Source organism: Colius striatus, chromosome 2 (genome assembly GCF_028858725.1).
Source record: "Colius striatus isolate bColStr4 chromosome 2, bColStr4.1.hap1, whole genome shotgun sequence".
In the NCBI taxonomy this organism is placed as follows: Eukaryota; Metazoa; Chordata; class Aves; order Coliiformes; family Coliidae; genus Colius; species Colius striatus.
In genome coordinates, this window is record NC_084760.1 from 54,895,282 (window position 1) to 54,918,306 (window position 23,025).

General features: G+C 36.7%; 1 protein-coding gene across 3 annotated transcripts in view; it reads right to left on the reverse strand.

Annotated features, from left to right (window-relative positions):
* TBC1D32 (TBC1 domain family member 32) overlaps nucleotides 1-12,992 on the reverse strand; it is an 82,216-nt gene extending 69,224 nt beyond the window's left edge. For 2 of the 3 annotated variants that reach the window (XM_061989770.1, XM_061989769.1), the window contains exons 1-10: nucleotides 12,933-12,992; nucleotides 10,034-10,188; nucleotides 6,380-6,541; nucleotides 4,440-4,617; nucleotides 3,715-3,786; nucleotides 2,415-2,540; nucleotides 1,176-1,254; nucleotides 933-1,033; nucleotides 784-845; nucleotides 158-293 (exon numbers count right to left, since the gene is read on the reverse strand). In XM_061989770.1, the coding sequence (XP_061845754.1) occupies nucleotides 158-293; nucleotides 784-845; nucleotides 933-1,033; nucleotides 1,176-1,254; nucleotides 2,415-2,540; nucleotides 3,715-3,786; nucleotides 4,440-4,617; nucleotides 6,380-6,541; nucleotides 10,034-10,188 (1,071 nt within the window). In that variant the 5' untranslated portion in view covers nucleotides 12,933-12,992. The remainder of the gene's footprint in view (nucleotides 1-157; nucleotides 294-783; nucleotides 846-932; nucleotides 1,034-1,175; nucleotides 1,255-2,414; nucleotides 2,541-3,714; nucleotides 3,787-4,439; nucleotides 4,618-6,379; nucleotides 6,542-10,033; nucleotides 10,189-12,932) is intronic. The other variant, XM_061989771.1, reaches the window with a different exon arrangement.
* Nucleotides 12,993-23,025: the final 10,033 nt, after the last annotated feature.

The window sequence follows — 23,025 nt, forward strand, 5'->3', positions numbered from 1 at the left end:
TAAAAAAAACCCCCGACTTCCTTAATTATGGTGCTTATTATAGGTTGCTATCAGGACATTATATGTCTGAGATAAAAAGTCATAAATCAAGCTTTTCAAAATAAATATAAGATACGAACAAGTTACAAGTTGTTGGGTTGAGGGTTTTTTTGCTTACCATCCACTTTTTAAACCATATTGCTTTGATATCTAGCAGAGCCAAGAAATAGATTGGACTCAAAAAATCTGGATTACTAGGTTCGTGTTTTACTGACAAAAGTGACAAGGTACTCTCCACTACTTCTTCCATGTACCTTTTGACACAAACAGGAAAAATGAACACAAAACAAAAATCACTTAAATCTTTCCATTAGTAATATTCAGGAAAAATTTTCTTGTAAAACCTTGTTCAGATAAATCGTAAATATCAAGAGCATTATCTCCAACTTAATCTTGTAGGAATACTAATTCTTTATACCACCATGAATAAAACTAATACTAACATACATGAATTATCATGTTTTGTATGTGCTATCATACTTGCTACTTTGTAAAATATCCAAATTATTTTTGTTAAAAAACATTTAAAACACTTCAAAAGCTAAGTAAACAGTTTACTATGACCCGTGACTACTCCTATGCAATTTCTCTATTCCACTTTTTCCATTCTCTATTTTTATTTCCCTCCTTATCAATGACCAGTCAACTGTGCATCCTGTAACCAATTCTTTGCTAAAACTATATGTACCATTAAGGAGGGGAACATCATTAAGACACAGTGACAGGTTTTTGAGAGTGACATACTTTTCTGGATGACGAATCCAGGAAGATGGAGCTTCCTTTTGATACTCATTTAAAAGGCGGACCTGAAAATATAATTATTAACATGTAAAAATAAATACTACATATCATTTCAGTAATGACAAAAAAGATACAGAAAAAATATTTTATACCTTTTTAAGTAAACGAATTATTTCTGTGTTAGATACATCCAGACCAGCTGAAATACGTAGAGAATATTCTCCAGAAAGAAAGTACAACTCCAAGTGTTTTGCTAAAAACAGAGGGAAAAAAAATACCCTCACCTCCATGACAATACTGACAAAACAGACATTATACAGCTTCATTATAACAGCTAACTGATTTTCAGGAAGTATATGACTCATGAAATCTTAAATGTAATTAAATGTACATACCTAAACTTGTATAGACTTCTCTTGTCATATTAAATGGAGAAGAAGAAAAGGTTTTTGCATAGAACCTAAGAATCTTATCCTAAGGGAGAAAAGGCAAGCAACGTATTAAACAGTCATGTATCTGTGTATTATTATTGCACAACAATCAACATGTAGTGGCAGGAGATGGGACAAAATGAATGCACCTCGAGTTGTACCAGAGGAAGTTTAGATTAGATATCAGGAAAAATTTCTTCACTGAACATGCTGCCCAGGGAAGAGGTGGAGTCACCATCCCTGGAGGTATTTTTAAAAGACATGTAGATGTGATACTTAGGGACATGGTTTGGCAATGGACGTGGCAGTGCTGTGTTAACAACTGGACTTGATCTTAAAGGTCTTTTCCAACCTAAATGATTTGATAATTCTTCTTAGTATTATGTATTGCTCAGGTGTTTCTATACAGATGTTAAGTGTATTTTACAAAAATATATAGTTTGGGACCACAGAAACCTACAGTCCAAAGGAAATTCCACTAAAATACATTCACTGACAGTAGTAAAGCCTCACTGAGATACAAAGAGGTAGACTAGGGAATATTATTGTACTTTTCCATTAATGTTGAAGTTTTTATGTTATTAAACATACCACTGACTTGTAACTAGCACTGTTTGTTTTAAAAGAAACCGTAGACCTTTTAAGTTGGAGAAGAAACATATGACAGTAGCTGGGGCAACTTTCTTATTCATTTGGTAATCACTTTAAAATTCAAAGAAAAAGAAAAAAATCCTCAAGTGGTATAATAAATAATCAAAAAGCAACTTAAGCAGTTGCCATTTTTTCCATATCAGTGTCTGTGTAATATCGCTATGTATCATTCTCTCACCATCATCGAGCTCATACTTGACTTAAATAGGAAATGTTAACATGACAGGTTTTGCAGAAGAGTTCTGTCAATTTGTTCTTTACATTATCTGTTTGCAAAAAGCCATTAAATCCTTTTCATTCCCATTAAAAGACACACAAATGACTACTCCAGTCTCTAAAAATCCCACTGAAATCCTGTTGCAATCCTTTAACTCAGGACCTACTGGAACCAGTTCCTTTACTTCAAAAAGAGTTTACGCAACACACAAAAATTGTAAAGTGTCTTGGGACTCTGTTGGACTTCTCAGAATATATATTGTCACTTCCTCCTCCTCTTCATTACTCTTTACTATGGTTACACATATGATAACTAAATATAGAAAATTAGCTTACACTGAATGTTGCATCAGGATCTGAAAGAGCCATCGTTAGATGCTTACGCAGACTTGGCCAACTCTCAGAGTTCAGTATATCAGAGGGAGGGGAAAAGGACAGTGTCTGCAATGCTTCTTGGCGAACCTGAAGCAGTCAAAACAATAACACCACAAATCCATTCACAGCAACCTCTCAAATATGTAACTTACAATACCATTTAGGGGAAGGAAGGAACAGGATTGCTGTAGAACAGATAACAAATCCCAGAATACTTACCTTCTGCTATATTCCTATGGCAATTTAGAGAAAACTCTATATCACTGAGGAATAAAACCCATAAAGCAACAAAAACATCTTACGTAGGTCTTCAATACTGGATATAAGGACTATGTTCTACTTTCTGTTTGCAATCAAATATTTTGTTGCCAGGAAATATAGGTAACTATCACCAAATAATATAACTGTGCCTAGAAGCTCTCTAAAACGTCAAAAGTGGAAACAGGTTTACCAGACATTATGTTTCACTGCTGAATTTTTATCAGTATCATAATCTGAATAATTTCAAATAACTTGGGTTTTGTTCTATTTGTAGACAGCTGTATCTTTTAGCAATTTATGCCATATTATTAAACCAAACTGTAGGAAATTCAACAATATTGAATAGCACCCACTTTTTACCAGGTTTTCTAATAAAATTAAACTGCAATGTTTACACCAGTTTCAGCCTACTATGCCTTTTTCAACTGCCAGAGAATCCCAAACAAGTTCTACTGAGATAGCACTCTCAAAATGTTTCTCTGAGCTTCAAAAATATCAGCAGCTGTTGCTGATTGGTGGTTAGAGACCCAAATTACTACTGCCACTGGCAGAAAGAAAAACCTAACTTGCAGTTTATATATCCCATCTGGCAACAGTTTGATGGCAAATCAGCAGACATTTCTCTCTTCTGATAGGAGTAACACAAAGGACAACATGGAAGTTACCAGGAAGAGCAAACAGCACACACACAGGAAAATAAGCTTCAATAACTATTTCTGACAGAAAACTTCTCCCAAACTAAAAATGCCCATCTGTAGCACATGAAGTACTAACAACAACAACAAAGTTACTAGCTGAAACACTAGCTTTTGAGCCAGATGGTTATGAACAATGAAACAGCACTGCACAGGAGTTGCTGCACTGAAGCCAAGACATATGAATCGACAAAAGACAAGACTCCATTTAGGTACATATGAACTCTTACGTACACACAGTCTGCATTCCAATATGACATAAACATTCTTTTCTATTAACATTTTATTTCTTCTTTAAAACTTACTTCCTTAGGCTGAATAGGGTCAAGCCTTTCCAGAAGCAGTTGCAATTGTTCCTGACTCATGAATGTATAACTCTGTAATACATAGCATAAAATTATCATTAGTAAATTTTATTGAACTTAACAGCATAAGATTAAAATTGTAACTCCTTATGATATTTAATTTTCTTTTAATAATTAGGACTTATACATTTATACCACTTTAACATTAAAGGCAACATTGTAAATGGTTTCTGCTGTTTGCCCAAAGTTGAATTTACAGCAATAAAATTGCCATTACGTATTTTTATTTGCTTTAATTAAACATTTCCTGTATCTTCATAAAATCTCTTATCATAATTCATTAAGTAATACAGCATAGTGCAACAGTCTGGAAATGAACTGCATGTTACTTGGCTGCCAAAGTTTAAACAAACAAACAAAAACAAATCTCAAAAACTTGTATGATGTATTGCCCTTAATGTTATTTTATCTTTTTTTATGCAGTATTTGCATGAGTACTTTAGAGCATATGGGCATCACATTAATCTCATCTAGCATACGCTGTCTAAAAGTTATACAGTTAGTATTAGCTTAGTATTTCAGTGAAATAAAGGTGATTAATTTAAAATACATCAATATAAGAAGGATGAATCCTTTTCTAGGGCTGCTCTCAATCTCCATTGACAGAAACAACAATTTTGCAGTACCATGTTTATTTCATAACAGAGAGAGAAAACAAATTGTACTTGGTTGAATGAGGAGTCACTGTCAGAACAGTTGTCTGTACAATAGCTGCTTTGACGTTCGTTCTTTGTTTTACTATCCAGCTCCTTATTATGCATCCGATCTTCTTCAAATTTATTAATCAAAGACTCTACCACAACCATCATGACATTCTTCAAGGCATGCATCATTTCTCTGTATCTTAAAAGTAAAGATCATTTTAATATTAAAGAGCATAAAAATCATCAAATCGCTAGATCACGAATAACTGAACACAGCATAAAGCTACTTAGACCAAAACTCATAAAATTTACAGAAATTAATGTAAAACAGATGCAAATCCAAAATGAGCAACAAAACATGTATGTACCTTAAACGTTTCAGGTAACTATATTTCAGAATTACAGTAAGAATCCTTTTTGCCCTTCTAAAATCATTCAATGAAATGCTACTAACATAATCCTGTTCTGAGAGGTTCTTAGAGAACAAGGTGAATCAATCAAAAGGGGGTATCTGTCCCTGAGAAAACGGGCCAGTTCTCATCTTTCTAACTGTTTATATTTCTTCAAGTACAATATACAATTTTTCTTCCGCTATAAGCCTCGAGCAGAACCAACAGAAGAGAATACATCATTCTGATTCAAGATCTTGCGTGCAAGCCATGCACATAAAACGATTTTCTTTCAACAAACCCAAGGTTTTTCAAAGTTACATAAATTGGACAGTAATATCCACAAGCAAGCAATTTAAGACAAGAGATGTTTCAGAAAAGCTTCCTACTGTAAAATGTTTATATGTTGATATTTTATTTCAAAATATTTTCCACTTTAAGGGTACTATGACTTATTTTGCAATCACAAAATATTTCAATACCATATTCTGCTTTAATACCCCCCTACATCTCAAATTAAAATGTAAGATATAGACATATTTAGTTCATTGGAGCTTCTTCTACTAACTTTAAAGAGTGCAAGAACCCTAAGGTCTTGATCATCAAAACAAAAAGATAGAAACAGCATAATTTGAAAAACGGTCATCCACATCTGTTTTCTAGGTGAAGATAAAAGCCAAGCATAGTCAATTAAGAATTGCTTTCTAACATAACTGACTGTACTATGAAAATACAGAATGTACTGCTAAGGAGTTAAATATCTTAATACACTTTTCTCCAGAAATACTTGTAAGCATACTACCTACAACAGGAAATGAGTTCCACACAACTGGAACTTGGAGTTATCCTGAAGTGATATCAAGACCATCACTGTGAGAGCCAATAATGCTGGATCAGCAGACAACTTCCTGCTGATGGTTCATAATCTTAATTCCAGAGGGAGACAAAGTAGAGAAATTACAATGTAAGGTGGGGATACTTGAACTGCTTAGCATGGATTTTTGAAAGCAAAAATTTACTTTTGTAACCCTTTGGTTCAGAATTTATTTTTTTCAAAATGTCCTAGTTTGGGCTGGGATAGGGTTAACTTTTTATAAGAAGCTGGGTTTTGCCAGGATACAGTTAACTTTTATGCTAAAATTAGGAAGGGGCACAGTCTAAGCAGCTGAGTCCGGCTGGCCAACTGGTATCTGATATCATGCCCAGTATATAGGTCGGGAGCTGCAGGGAGTGACACTTGGGAACCACCGGTTCCCCTGTTGGTCTAGGTTCCAGGTGGTGAGCAACTGAGTCACATACCATTCCTTTTGTACACACTTTCATTTGTTGTTACAACTGTTTCTTCTTAACTTGTTATGTTCTATTAAACTGTTCTTACTTCAACCTAGGTGGGTTTCTTCCTTTTCTCTAACTCCCCTCCCCATTTCACCAGAAGCTGGGGGAGAAAGGGAGCAACCCTACAGCTCTTTGTTCCCAGCTTGGCATAACCAGGACACAAAACAAGTTCTGGAAGGGGAAAGGAAGGTAAAGACCAAGAAGACAGAAAAATGTGAAATAAATGTATATACTCACTCTTTTGATTCACGGGTCTTCTTAGTAACATGTTGGACAAGCGTGTCATAGCCAGATACTTCACCTTGATTTTGAGCAGACGTACATTTTTCTGTTTCTTCTTCAATCACAGATCCCACAGTATTATTTATATATTGTCTAAGGTATTTCACAAACTCGTAGCTGCAAGAATTATATAAAATTAAAATGAATAGTTTTCCCTGAGCTGTCATTTTCAACACTATATTGACACTGGCCACCTTCTCTTCCAGACGATCTATTAGTTTAAGTTAAGTGTTTATGACTTGTAGAGAAATAAACTTCAATGGTGTAAAAACAACAACAACAAAAAAATACCACCACAATCAAGTCTGACTTTCTTCAATATGGTCATTATCAGCATTTCCAAGAAGAAATAATACCAAATAGTTCTAATTTCTAAATGTAAAAATCTCCTCAGATAATAGGGTAAGGTTTTGTAGATAAAAATCATAGAATATCAAGAAATCTCAAAATTCCAAAAGAAGCATTACTTGGAGCATTATTGGAACATGGCACTGCTTTACAGTCAACTGGTATTAGTATTAATGCAATATACCTACAAAAAGAGAAGAAACACAGAAAACACAGTAAGTTCTAACATATGAGCATATCTAAGGCTTATGAAAGTCTCTGTGTCGTGACAGTATGCAGAAGATCTCAAACCGATAAACTAGTTTCTGTGATTCCATACATGTTAGGTGCAAGGAAATCATATCCTTTGCACTCTTATTATGAGATACTCACAGAAACTTGTTTAAACAAAACAATCAAGGGGAGACTTCAAATGGAAGACTTTTATTGGGTCCTCAGACTCTGTATTAGCTATGAACATTGTTAAAAAGTAGTGCTCAGAATATAGAAGCATTTTTGTTAGTCTCTTGATTTATAAAAAGGACCAGGCAAATAGAAACACATAAAAATTCATCATACATAAACTGCAGATGCATCATCATATTTTCATTTTATCAAATAAAGATTTGTGACTACTTTGTGTTCATTTGGATCAATACAGTGAGAGAATTTCAATTAAAAAGATAGTTCACCATGTAGATACAGAGTCCAAAGCTATAAAATACAAATGTAAAATAAAGCAACTGTTACAACAAGTAGCAGCATTTGCTTGGATATTAAAAAAAAAGAAAATACAAAAAAAAAAAAAAAAATCAGACTACAATCAAGATACATTAAAAAACTAAGCACAGAAAATTGTGTCTCATATCATGATATACGTAATTCCTCACTGGAGTCCCTACCTCAGGTTCCATCAGCTACAGCAGTCCTCTTCCCGTCCCCTCCCTTATTTCCACTCCTACTTTAATTGACAATGAAAGTAATGTAACAGAAATACATCTGAAGAAAGATGCAAACAAGTTTATTTGCAGTTTCATTTGTCTTCAAGGCTAGCTTTTTTCTTCTTTAATAATGAAACTGCACATGACTCTCCACTAAATGAAGGCTTTCATAAAACTTTTTCCCATTTGTTTTATGACAGTAACATTTCCAGGATACACACTTTTTGCAGTGACTGCTTTGCTCTGAAACACACAGCAATCACATCGTTATTCATGTCACTAAGTTTATATCTGCTTGATGCCCTAGCCTTGATCCTCTGCATCATTCTTCCACCTTAAAAATGTTTTGTAACGAATAATATGTTTCAGTAATGACAAAACTACTTCTTCACATGCAGAATCAAGTCAGACTGATTTGGCTGGGCTTACAAAGGAAGCACTAGGTGAAAAAAAAAAAAAAGGTACTAAACTGTAGGACTTCAACTTAAGGAAAAAAATAGAACAAAAAACAAGTTACCTTTATAAGTAAAAAAACTGATTTCTACTTCTGCACATAAATTCTGAACTCCATTCAGTTTTCCTTTTTATTCTCTTTCTGATGATTCTGTGTTTTTGTCTCTTCTACATCAAAGCGGAAACAACGAATAAAGTAAGGCCTCAAAATCTGATAAAATTACTGAGGCAAAAGAACCATGAGGCAGAAAGAGTGCTGATCAAAATGCTGAGCTGCATTAGCATATTGGACCATCTAAGAGTACACACTACTACTAAAGCAGCTTCCAGTCTAGGTGAATTGGATAAGGATCAAGGAGAAAGTTTATTAATGGTCTCTCTACTGAATTGCTATATGACCACTCTGAACTTCCATGAAAATCAACCTATAATGCTGTGGGTCATGAACAAGACTAGAAAATCTCCAGAAATATTCCAGCACCAGAGAGTAATGCTCATATTCTGCATTTAAAGCATCACTTGATTTTATATTAAATATAAGTTAAAACTTTTCTCATGAAAAGAAAGTATTTTTAGAACCATCAGTTTTTTAGCTTAGCAGAAAAGAGACACGGATCCCAAGGTTTCACTGTTCTAAAGGCAAAAGCTATGTATGCATTGCTTCCAGCAGTCTTAGACTTTACTCCCTGATCCTGGGTATTCTCCTCAAAAAGAAATATCATAGAATCACAGAATACCGACAGAATCAATTTCATAGGGTTTTTTTGTTGCTTGCATTTTATTACTGTATATATCTTATTTTAAATAAAAATTACTTCCTTTCAAAATGACATTCAATTTTTAATTCCGATGTTTATAATCAACTTTTTTACTTTCATGTTTATCACCTGGTAATATGGTGCTCAAAATTCACAAGACTGCCAACAAAAGTGTTATCTGATACAAAAGTAGGAAAGTTTTAAAATGGTAAGTCAAATTTTAGGTAAACCCTAGTTCTATTTCACTTACCTACTTTTACCTAGCTTCTACTGCTGACTAAGTAATGCTAAAAGCTACACAAATATGAAAGAATATAGATAATACTACTTCTGAAAAAAAGTGGCAAGGCATCAGCTTTTTCAGAAGTCAGGCCATAGAACTCTAGTCCGTATTAAAATGTCTTCAGGGTTATTTCAGCTTGCTATTTTCCTGACTTTTCATAAATGTATACTAAAAATCTCACATGTAGTTAAAAAAAAAGTTAGAACACCATGGAAAGAGGAATGTGTGCTCCAGAAATCTCAAATGCACCTAAGTGCAGTCATACTGTTCAACAGAAGTGTGATGAGGCCACATTTCTGCTTTGTTCAAAACATAAATTAAAAACTACCTTATTGGATATGTAAGAGCTCAGTAATATATCAGACAGAATGATCAAAAGGGGAAGCCAAGTAGGCTTTGGAAAATTTACCTTACTTTGAAAAAGAAAATTATATTGCGTAGCAAGTGTCAAAAACAGTGTCTCACAGCCTTCAGTGAGGACTTCTTCTAGCTCCTATTTGAGTATACATTTAGTACAGTACATGTACACAAGCATCAGAGTTGGCTAAGTTGGTAGTTTTATAAGTTCCTCTCTCAAACAGCTCATCAATTACTATTACAGTAAAAATCTCTTCCCATCTTGGGAGAGGGTGGACATGATGACATGACCCAAGCCACAAACCAAAAAAAAAATTAAGTTTTATTCTCTAAAATAGCATATTTTGAGAGTTGATTAGTGATAGGAGTATCTATATATAAATACATACACACTCACACAGCAATTTGAATGATAAACATTTCCCAGTAATAATACAGCAACACATTTCACCCTGGTCAAAATATTAAAAATATAAAAAAATATTTTTACTTGTGAAAATTCTCATCTGTTTCCTCCAAGTGCAAGAGAACCTCTTCTGCACATTCTACTGATGGGGCTTCAGTGATTTTTTCCTTCACACTCTGCAGCAACTGTCTGAGCATAGACTGTAACAGAGCTTCATCTTCACTTGTAAAGTGAGACATCTGTATAAAGAAAATATTAGAACAATAAGTTCTCATTGTTTGGGCTTCTTTCCTCCTCTCAAGATGCCAAGAAAAGCATAAAAAAAAATTGGCACTTTTTTTCCTGTTATCAACTACAAGACATTTTCAGTAAAAAGACATGATCACAGAGAGTAAACATTTGCTAGAGCTTATCTTCAGACAAGCTGGGAACAAAATCATCAAACCAGTTTCAGTAAACCTCCTGTTACCATAGTACAATATTCTTTAAAAATATATTGCACTAAGAAAATCCTGAATATTCCTGTTCAAAGTTGCTCAAGGATTTGCCCAAATAGGCACAAGACCACAACATTTTTTTTAAAAAGAGGTTTTACAGATGTAGTGGCTGAGTCTTCGTGAGAAGCCTCTATGAGTCTCTCAGCTGCTTCTCATCGACTATTACCACCCAGTTCTGATTTTTGGATCCCGTCGAGAGCTGTTGCCATGACCACAATTGAAGGTGCTGTCTAACAACTTTTGCAACAGCCAGGTGGAATTATCAGAACTGTTGATTTCCCTGCAGTAATCAACTGCAGTGACCTGACAAAATCCTGTTAATTTAACCCTACGGCTACTCAGGAATTAAAAAAAAAAAAAAAGGAAGGAGTAGCAGTAAAAAAAAAAAACAGAATTATCTGTCAAGTCCAGAAGACATCATCTTATCAGTCGATTTTTCAGGAGTTTCAAAAAAACCCAAAATATCTGTTTCTATCCTGATAACCTAAATTCAAAGCTCTTTATATGCCAAGGAATAATTCCAGCGCCCCGTGGCAGTTATAGTTCATATATTTCTAGTCTATTTGAGGAAGAATGATTTAGAGATCTTTTAATTTAAAAAGTCAATCAAAACTCTAAGCATCTGTGAGTAAATAATATGCACAGTTGGAAGAAAAATATAATAAATAACTTTTTCCGACTTAAAACTCTATTAACTAACAAAAAAAATCAAAGCCATATAGCATCAGCTGGGTAAGTTATCCCTTACGAAAGGTAATGGTTCCTTGAGTTAGCAGTTCTCTGTGAACTTTGTAAAATGCTGAACATTTTACTTTAATCAAACATAATTAAATATTAATTCTATCGCCTTACCAGAAATATCATTAAAATATTAAAGAAAAAAAACCATGCACCACAAATAATCTTAACTCCTTAATTTACAGTATTTTCAGAGTCTCAAGATATTTAATCAAAGTCAATACATTTTTATGTCGGGGGGTTGGACTAGATAATCTCTAAAGGTCCCTTCCAACCCTACCATTCTATGATTCTATGACCTTAACATTGGATAATGCCTTGCAAAAAACACCAAACTTCATGTAGTATTTCATTGTAACTACAAATTTTTTAAAAGTGCAAGTAGTGGGATACTGGTTGGCAATTAGTGTAAGGCCCCACTGAAATTATTCATAAAGACAAACCATAGGAATAATGCAGTTTCATCTCCAGTTTACTTTGAAAAGTCTTTTTTGACTAGGGTAATCACTAAGATACTTATCTTAAAACTAATTTGCAAAGGTTTGTGGTTTGCTGTGTTTACTTTTTTGGTGGTTTTACTTTTCCAGTAGGCGTATTCCCCAATTCAGATAAAATTTAAAAAACAGGCAAAATTTAAATGATTGTTTTCTCCTTAAAAAAAAAAACTCCTCACCCTAAGTAATTTCTAGTCATTTCAAGTTCAAATTCATTTACTGGCACTGCTCCACAACTGGCAATTCTGCGCTAAAACCCAAGAGTTGATCCAGAAGTGGCCTGCTACAGCCACAGCATAGAATCACAGAATGGCAGGGGTTGGAAGAGACCTCTAGAGATTAGGTAGTCCAACTTCCCTGATAAAGCAGGTTCACCCTGATCAGGTCACAACCAAGCAGGTTTTGAAAACCTTCAGAGAAGGAGATTTCACACCCTTCCTGTTTTTTCTTTGTTTAATTGGAATTTCCAGTGTTCCAGTTATGTCCACTAGTCCTGTCACTGGACACTACAGAAATAAGTGTTGCACCCATCCTCCTGACATCAACCCTTTAGGTACTTTTAAGTGTTCACAAGGTGCGGCCCTTAGATTTCTCCACTCTAAACAGCTCCAGGTCCCACAGCCTCTCCTCATAAGATGCTCCAGTGCCCTGATCATCTTGGTAGCTTTCTGCTGGACTCTTTCCAGCAGTTTCCTGTCTCTCTTGAGCTGGGGAGCCCAGAACCAAACACAATACTTCCGATGTATCACCATGTAGCCTTAAAACATCAAAAAAAAAGTGCTAATTTTAGCAAGAAACCAACGACAGTGGTTAAGAGAAGCAAAAGTAGTGGGAGAATTCCTATCTCCTCTCAATTTTTATCATCAGTTACACAATACCATAGCAGTTTTTTCACAAATCAGTAAACAAATTTCTAATAACTCACGTGAGAGCTGCTTATCTGTTTTAAAAGAGTCAGCAGAAGACGCTAAACCTGATCAGGTCCTCCTGTATCACTAAAAACACTGAGGGGTTTTGCCAAGGCACCTTAGACACGCTCACCCCCTAGTACCTCCGGTCTCCTCATCCCTCAGTGAAGTCTCTAAGGCTGCCCGCACCGGGGGCCCCGTACTGGCAGTTCGGCCCAGCCCCAGGGTCCGAAGCCCGCCCAGGCTCCGCCAGGCCCCGCGAGTTGTGAAGGACGTCGCGGTGGGCGGCCCTCGCCGGCTCTCTACCCCTGCCCCACCCTGCGCCCCCCGGGACGGCGCGAATCACCTTGAGGCGGCGGCGGCTACGGCTCTCACCGTCGCGGCAGCCGTCCGTCTCCTCAGGCGGCGGCCCTTAGCAACCGGCGGCGCCCGCTGCCGAGTCTCGCAGGGCTCTTAGCAACATCGCGAGAGGCCGGCGGGACGCGGGAGCGCCGGGCAGTCTCCGGCAGCCTCGGCACGCCATGGGGTGGCGAGTGCCGTATCCGTCCCTCTCGGCTTTGGCTGGCTCCTGGCCTCAAACCCACGCCAGCGCCCTCCACTGCCGCAGGTTTCGCCGGCCTCGGGGGCGGCCAGCGCAGAGGGAGAGAGGGCCGCAGGCTGGCAGCCCCAAAGATCCTCTGGCAGAGATTTAAAGCTTGAAACGGCCTCCTTTGCCGCACGGAGGCCGTTTGGCTCTCGCCGTTTGTCTTATAGGACGTTTTGGTCGCCTGTGTGTTATCGGTCAAATTACGTAAAACGAAAGTGCTGAGAAAGGTGACCTAGGAAAAGATTGATCTGCCCTTCCCCCTCTTTTACAGCGCTGTGATGAAGTACTGTGCACTCATGCAACAGCGAGGGAAAACCTATGGTGTGGGTAACTGGGACGCGTTTATCAATAAAGCTCTCCCCCAGCTAAACTCATTAAACATTCAGCTACAGAAAACTTGGCTCTCCCTGTCTTCTGGCTGGTATGTCAAAGCTCACCTCTGTCCAGCCCATGGTGGCTCCCAGCCTTCTACGTGGCATGTGTTACTCCACCGAAATCAAAGGAATACATAGCTGGATGCTGTTATTTGCAATTTACATCGCTTGGGGAGCAGTAGGTAAAAAAAACAGAAATGGCATGGTGTTTTCCAGTGCTCTTTAAATTTCCATCACTTCCTGGGATGGCACAAATACTACAAAAAGAGCAAATAGAATCTTTTTCTAACCAACAAATAAGTGCATAACATTATGCAAATACACCAAAAACACAGCAAAAGCATTTTTATTTAAAATTATTTTCCATTACTGCAGGTATAACAAGACAGAAATTAGTTATAATGGTGTTTGACAGTGCTTGCATGTAAGGCAACACATTGTACTTTTTTTATCCTTTACTCACTTTTTTTTTCCCTAATGATTTTTATAACATCACTAATACTAATCTGATGCTGTGAGGAAGCCAGTCAGGACTCAATAGCCAATGTGACTATTAAGCAGGTATTCTTTATTGCAGCACTGGGGAACATGGGGGATTTCTCCACCAAACGTGCCCACCTCAGCCTTTGGATTTTCAGTTTATATTTACAGCAAACATGAATATTCATTACATTTCCAGGAAAAGGCCTGCCCATAGTCCTGTCTTGGTCTACTCAAGTTACACTTGCGTCATGCCTCTTTTGGTGTCTTCTCGCCTTCTTCAATGATCACTGGGGGTCATGCTGAATTAAGATCTGAGTCTTCCTTGCAGTATACTTTTCACCTCTGGGTCCTTGACTTTTGTCCAAATTGCAGAACAGAACAAAATGGCCTAATGGTTTATTATCCTAGGTAAAAGCTCTGTCATCATCAGATATTAATTCCATTTAGGACTAAGCTGGCCTTGTAGCTATTAGTGTTAAGCAATGTCCAAACTGTAGAACTGACCTAATGATCTATCATCCTAAGCAATAGCAACTTCTTTTAGGAACACACCAGCCTTGAAACTATCAGCACTAAGCAATAGTTGTGTTACAAGAAATAGCCGTGTCGTTCTAATAGCTCTGTGGGCTTATGAGACTAGTAATTTCATAAAACTATATGTATGATTTTCTAATATTGTAAGTTTTAATAAGCAAGTTTCCATAACCTAAACTTACCTATCCACCTATGAATCAAATCTTCCATGATGACATGTTCCTGTAAGTGGGTAAGTAGGCCCTTCAATTAACAGAGTTCTCCCTAAGTGTGGAGTTCTGCACTCTCACAGTAGAACACTGAGGCCAAGCATGTAAAATGCAGTATTTCTAGTGGAAAGTGATTATTCAGGAATTGAGACATAAACCTATCTTGCAGCTAGTTTCTCAGAATCAAGATTTTTGTCAGTTGCAATGGATGTGGTACCTTTAATGTTGTTCTCTTCAGGGCTTTGAAGTGGCCAGTGCCCTCAGGTATCCACAATACAAAAACTGGAACAATCACCTGCTGACTGCTGCTTGCAAAAGACCTTGAGTAAACTCACCAGACTCCTGTTAGCCTGTCCATAGACTCTCCATGCCTTTTAAGTGCACTGTTTGGAATCGGCTACAAGTGACAGCAGCTTATTCTTCATCTATGCTAAGCTCTTCTTTCATAATCAACAGAGTGATTTGCTTCTTTGCCATCCTCATACCAACTGAGTAGTGCTGTGGTCTACAACACTTCTAATTCCTCTGTCACAAGCACTGATTTGAGAAACAGCACCTCAGTTTCATGGGTGGTGTAGAATAGAGAATATCAATACACATAACATTCAGCATTCCTACTCGTTACTGAAAGAGCCTCCATTATAGCATGCCTACCTTACAAAACTCCTTGTAAGACAAATTACAGTTGTAGTGGTGTGACAGAAACATGTTCCCGTGGTACCTGTGGTGTTTTTGACATCCTTCCATTCCTTTCCACTCTCTTAAACTTTCTGTATTTCATCAAGCTGCTTTTGCCATATGTTCTGCAGCAACTGGAACCTGGAGCCCTTTCTCCTGGGCTGAGCTGACAGATCTCAGGTGCCATTTGGCATGATCATTGGGATGCCTCTGGGCAGACACCTTCTGAGAGTGATACTCCAGAGTGAGCAACAGTATTCTGAACTGCATTATGTTTATACAGATGGATATCAGTCGCGTGAGAGAAGTTGCACTTGCTGTGAAATTACTCATGTGGGTTTCACATCAGTGAAATTTCACTGTCTCCTAGACCAAAGCATCCTTCTTATTGGCAAAAAAGTTTCAGATATTCTATCCCAGTTGTACAAACAGGAAAAACCCTGGCTTGTAACCCTACCTCAGTAAGACATGAGATACAAACATGTCTTGAACCTGCTTCTGCAGGGGGATTGGACTAGATGATCTCTAAAGGTCCCTTCCAACCCCTACCATTCTATGATTTTTAGGATTTTAATGTTTGTGGAAAGTCACAGTGCTGACTCTTATAATTTTAGAAACTTGGACGACAGAGCAAATCCACCAGTTCTTAGAGTGTGTAGCATATAAGGTGAACAAAGTTTCAAACTGTGAAATATTATAGGGGTGTCAGTCATTTAAAAATTACAAAAAAGTTTGATTTCCACACCTGATGATTAATAATAAGATTCTCTCCCCATACCTTGAATATGTCCCAAAATTCGAATTACCAGTTTATGCCAAATTTCTGTAAATTTAAAATGTTCTTGTAGTGTCTCCAGCATGGCAGTTCAGAAAGGAAGAATCTGTAGACTGCAAAGGAATCTTCTTCACAGCTCATGGTAGCAGTGGAAACAGGTGGTCTTAAGGCAAATGTCATTATACCAGGGATATAATTTATTTCCTTTTATCTCTTTCTGCTCTATTTTGCCCTGTCTTTTTCTCTTTTGCTTCATTGTGACAGTCCACAAGACCACCCTTGGATGACACACAAAAGTCTGGAGAAATTTTGAGTTTATGAAGTTGATGCATAGCCATTATGGTCTTCAATAACCAGTATGTATCAAAATCCTACTTCATGCATTTCCTTGACTGATAATGTTTTTCAGTGGAGCATGTATCAAAGAAGAACTAAACATTAGAACAAACTACACTTGACAAAAAACAAAACCAGACCATCTTTCCATACTCCATTCTAGAGCTAAATCAAGGCCAGGAGGAGCCAGGGTATTGCCACTTTAGAGTTTCCCAAACTAGGGCTAAGACAGATGTCACAAAAAGAAGTGTGAGATCTGACTCTGCAGGTAACACAAGAGGCCTGCCTGACCTTTCTGAATGCTCTGGCGTCTCTTCAGCACATCTTGAGCCCTCCAAATAAAATGTGAAGACATTTCATTGCCCCTTTATGACCACTGGGGCATTTCTTGCTCTCTCTCATCACTATTCATGGGAGTTTCCCAAATTTGGAGGAACAATGAGCATGATTTGAAGCTTCATTAGATCATAATGTAATCATAAGTATCAAAAAGGAAACTGCTTAAAATATTACTGCTGATGGGAAAGTCTTTTTAAATAATCTCCAAAGGAAATTTTCTATTTTAGAGACCGTCTGTCCTTTCCTCCCTATGCACTCTGGGGAAATACTAATCTATTACTAGACATTTCCGTTACAACAAACAGTAAGGAGTCGGTGGGTAAATGGGCATGAGTGTTGCAGGCTTAATCATTCATACTATCAGCTGCACTTGGAAGGCCTGTGTTAAAACATATCTGTACAGAATTTACATCAGTATCATTACAAAAGAAAAAAGTAAAGTTCGTCTAAAGTTACATCAGATGAGTTTGTACCTTACTCCTGAGAGCTAAGCCAATGTGAGATGCACGTAAGCTCTTACAGGAATAAAAAAAATAAAATTGGGTCACTTAATTGGTAATTAAACTTCAGTTATGCTGACATTTCGTGAAGTCTGAAGATCTGATCTTGCTATTCCAGGTTTCTTTTGTCCGAGAAAAAGAAGTGAGAAACCGGCAGGAAATCAGTAGGTCTCTCATGTAACATTTTGAAGCATCAACTCAGAACCATTCTGCCTAATAACAATCAGGAATGTTATTGATTAAAAGTATAACTTAGTGACTATATAGACACTGATTTTTCCATCTGTATTTTATGATAGAGTTTTCAATAGATAGTCTGCGTGTGGTTGTAAAAGTAACTGCTGGAACTGAGGTTTAGTGCAGGAGATAAAATCTACACTGCAATGCTAAGTAACTGCCTCGATGAATCAAAGGCAAAGTATGCTGCAATGACAATGTAAATATCCAAATGCCAATAAAATAATTTTCTGATCCACAAATCTTTCTTGGTGAAACTTCAAGGAGCTAAGGACATATATGTTATGATTAGCATTAGGCAAATCTCCCAACATTGGACGTAATTGTAAATTGAGGATAGGATAATAAAATTATCATTATGTTTCATTATGGAAATTAATGTCAGAGAAGTACAATATAATGACAAAGTCTCATAATAAATCTCTGATTTGTTTGCAATTTCTTTTCCAATTAATATTTTGGTCTTTTTATATCATGTGTTTCCTGAAGGTGGCAGCAATATTCAAGAGTTGCATGGATGTTTGACTTGAATCTGTTGACCTGTAATACAGTATTTCTTTAAATGTGTGTTTGTATCTATGGCTATTTATAATATGCTAAAATCAAACTTTGATGGCATAGATATTGTAGTTACAGGCATATGATGTACAGTATCACCACAGAATCTGAAGAAACTATGTTCACCTGAGGTGATGGGATTACTTATTCTTTTGTCTGGTAAAAATTCAGAAGCTAAAGAAATATTCCTAAAGTATTAAATATTTTTAATTAACATTTTACTGTTGATTGCAGTTAAAGTTACTCATTTTGTCGGTTTCGGTGAAATCTGGATCATGTACATTATCTGAAGTGAACTGTTAGCTCATTTGTGGGCACTACATTAGCACTTCAAAAGACTACAAATATTATCTGTGATCAGTGAAAGAAGATTATAGCCTGTCTATAGGGTTCCTTTCAGTTCCATTCCTCCATTTGATCTTAATCATTTATAATCACTGCTAGAGTCACTCAGGCTGACTGTATCTCACACCAGCATCGCAGGGTTTTATTTCAAACAGAATCTTTAACACTTTTGCCTTAGACTCAATACATTTTGTGTTTTTGTGAAATATTTTTGCTATGAGGCAAGGCAATTACATCAATATTAGAAACAGGAAACAATTTAGAAAACTCTCTTCTTCTTTCATTTTGCTTGCAGGGACTTGCATGTCCCAGCTGCAGTCTAATGGAGAATCATGGAAGCCAGTAAAGATATCTCTGTGGCAGGACTCTCCTCTTCTTCGTCTTTTACCCCAGGACTTCATAATGTTAGGTGACTCTCGTGCCTGCATGTCTTCTGTCAGCTCCAGGTCTGCTCTCATATTGCGTCCAGTACAAGGGCCCAAATTCTGGTACTGCTGTCCCAGAAAGGCCACTTTTGATGGAGGAAATTGTATATCTGCCAATGGCCATGCTGTAAGAGGAAGTGCAAAACAGAAGCAGAGGCTTCCCTGTCAGTCTTCACTAGTTTAAATGGACTTCCCAAATTTCTCATGCTTTCAGAACTGAATGTCTCATCCTGAGAGAAAAGGAGGAAACTGCATTTATTGTAAATGTAATCTCCTCACCTAAATGTGTGTGGAACACAAAAGCTACAATCTGAAGTTATGCCAACAGAATCTATTACACCATGCTTCCTAAGAAATCTGCTCAGCAAGCCTGGTGGTCTTTTTTGTACTTGTACGTGAATGTTGCTGTAACTTAGAATTGTCTTTCTTCTTGTCCTCCCCAATTATTGTCTGTACTACCTTGCAAACCAGTACTATGATATCCTTAAGTTGAATATTTCTGTGTTTGTTTGATTTTATGCTTAACTTTCATACAGCGTCACTGAAGTAACTTCTTTCAGATTTCATGCACCCATCGTGCTGACATTTCAGAATTCAATCATCTTCTGAGATACCAATGTGGTATTCTGTTGCAGATACTGACTTCTATTCCTTTTTTTATTTCTGTGTTCTATTTTAATCTCATTAGATTTCCCTAGTGTGTGTTATTGCTAGCACTTCCTTTACTATTTATACTACAAAGCCTGCAAAAGTGGTTTTCTGTTGAGCCACCACACCTCTGTCCTCTGTTTCCCACCCATGTTCTGAAAATTGTATCCATCCAGATAAACTACAGCTCTCCTTACCCAATGTCTTATCCTGGTGTAGTTCTGAATCCCAGTGTCAAACACAATACAGTTTCCCTCCTGAATCATCATACCAAGTGCTTTCTGTAATCTTAATATTTGTAGGGAGTCAAATAATTGAGACATTTACTATGCAAGCTGTCATTTTATATTCTTTATTAAGATGAGTTATAGTTCTTCTAGAAGTACACATTAATCTAGCCAGATGTGACACACAGAAAACTTTGTTCTCTTTATTTTTGGAATGATGTAAAATGCTTGAAAAGTAAGCAAAATGTGCTTTTTGTTGCTCACTTGAAGCTATATTCTTTTGTAAGATTTACCCAGGAGGACAGAATTTGGCCTGTACTTTGCCATGCTTTATTCCTTCTGTGTACTTTCAGCAACACAAGCTGTGCGTTTTGTTTTTCAAATATGTGTCCTAGCAAAAACTGTGACCTTGTCAAACATCAAAGTAATGTTTTAAAGAAATAGTAAAATCATTGCCTAGTAACAACACTGTTTATTTAAATTCCAGAAAGCACTTTTTAAACTTTTTTTTTTTAATTTCACTTAGATAATGTCTGGGATCTTGACATAATTTTACATTTGAGAAAAGTTTTTGGAGCTTCTCTGAACAAATACCATGTCTACAGTAAAGAAAGATAGATGAAAGAATAACACCAGTCCTGAATTCCTTAATGAAAAAATCTGTCATGAGTGGAATCTCACTGGTAACAGACAGACATCCTTTGAGATAATATAGCTCATTTCTTTGGAGAATTTTTTTTTACAAGTGCTATAGTTTTCACAGAATCACAGAATCTTAAGAGTTGGAAGGGACCTCAAAAGATGATCTAGTTGAACACCCCTGCCAGTGCAGGACCACCTAGAGTAGGTCATACAGGAACTCATCCAGGTGGGTTTGGAATGTCACAGGGAAGAAATTCTTCCTTGATGTTTCTTTGGAACCTCTTGTGTTCTAGTTATATCCATTGCCCCTTGTCCTATCATTGGCCGTCGTTGAGAAGAGCCTGGCTCGATCCTCCTGACACCCTTTACATATTTGTAAACGTTAATGAGGTCACCCCTCAGTCTCCTCCAAGCTAAAGAGCCACAGCTCCCTCAACCTTTCATCATAAGGGAGATGCTACACTCCCTGAATCATCTCTGTGGCCCTGTACTGGACTCTCTCCAACAGTTCCCTGTCCTTGAACTGAGGGGCCCAGAACTGGACACAATATACCAAATACAGTCTCATGAGGGCAGAGTAAAAGTAAAAGCTTCTTGAAGTCAATAAGCCACTCTCATCTTTGTTTTAATTCCAGTGAATGTTAGTGTTAATGAATTTAATTCAAGAAGTCTGCAGATACATTTCTCTGGCATGAATAACAATCTCTAAGTAACTTAAGTCTATTAAGTATATTAAGTATTCCGTTCTTAATATTTTCATTGACATTTATTTTAGTGCTCTTGTGGCGTGAGTAAATTTCCAATAGAGACAGAGTTTTATCAGTCAAACTCATTTCATCAAGCAGTAAAACAAATAATTCTCTGCTTGATACACCTCCGCAGTAACTGTGACAAATTTTGTAATGCATGTGCTATCCTTGACTATATAATTGTCTCCTCCAAAGATACTGGCACATAAATAACATATTAGCCATATATTATTTTATTTGAGTATTTTAGAAGAAAAAAAAAGTAGTTTTCATGAAAATGGTATGAATTGCAGCAAAAATAAGAAATGTATCCACAGACCAAGCATAACAGAAGTTATTATGGCTCTCTGCCAGTGAGAGAGTTTGCAGAAGTGCAAAGCTACATTCTATTTGACAGGTCTTGCCTCCCACTGATTAGGACATTTAATGTTACAGCAAGTTTCATATGAAATGTCCTGAGTTTTTTAATCTATATCTGTAAACTCTGAAAAAAAAAAAAACACAACAAAAAAGAACTACCTGCAAAAAACCAAAACAAACCCTCTTCTTCAGTTCAGAATACTCATCTCTTTGATTCTTTTTTAAGGGAACCACCTCCTCCATCCAGGCAATTGTACTTATGCATACCTGTTTGAGGCAACTCTGGAAAGAACATACACCGAGTGCCTCTTCTCCCAAGTTAGAATTTTATTTAAATCCACAAGGTGGGACTTGGATCCTTTGATTCAGGAGATGCTTTTTTTCCAGACTTGTGAGTAGTCTTGTTTAGTGCACCAGACATGCAGATTACCAGTTAGTGCTGCTGAGGATGGAAAGAACTGTGATTTGGGCGTTGGAGAATTTGGCTTTATGGTCAAAGAAAATGTGAGCATATCTTGTTTTGATAAGGCTGAAGGTAATCATCAGTCCTTTCATGCAGTGAATTTCATGAACTTGTAATGACTTGATTGAACACTGATTATTCTGCTTAGAATACTTGGAGCCCTCCCATAGCAATGCAAAGTATGTTAATAATGTGATAATTACCGTTTTTAAGTCTGTTTCCCTATTGGCCACTCTTTCTCCTTAACTGGGGTCCTGGGCTTGCAGTGGAGAATAATTCTATGGCTGAAAGGAACAATCCAAGTGGAGGTAGACTCTAAGTTGGTGTGTGTTGATTAACTTGATTTATGCTGATGGATCCCTTTCAACCCCTAACATTCTACAATCTATCTTAAATTACACCAGTGGAAGATTCAACTGTAGTTTTAAGGAGTATATACTCTCAGCTGAGTAGTTCTTGTCAAAACTCTCTAAAAACTTTAAAAGTACTTTCCTACTTAGTTTTCAGCATAATTTTGCTAGGCACTCTGATGCTTTATGGTGTTTATAGTACTAAATAATTGTAATGCCATTGTTTTTTATAGTCTTTTACTGCTTATGCACCATATGGTATTGATGTGTATTATATTACATATAACTCAATACAATAAACATAGCATTACAAAACAGAGTTGCTACTTTTTTTTTTAATTACACATAGGTTACCTACTGTGATAGAAATAATATAAAAATACAGGGAAATTATTATTCCCTTTCTTCCTAATTTTTATTCAAAAAATGGCCCATGGTAAATTAGGTGCAATTTTCGTGAAATTTTATACAACATAGATCTTGCTATAAAACAATAAATAAGGTCTTCTAGAATTTTATGGTTTTTAATCTAATTTTTAAACTTTGCTTATGTTTGTAACGCTTTGCCTCAGAGGTTACACAAAGGTCATTCCCAAGGGTTATTGTGCATTCTGTTGTTTC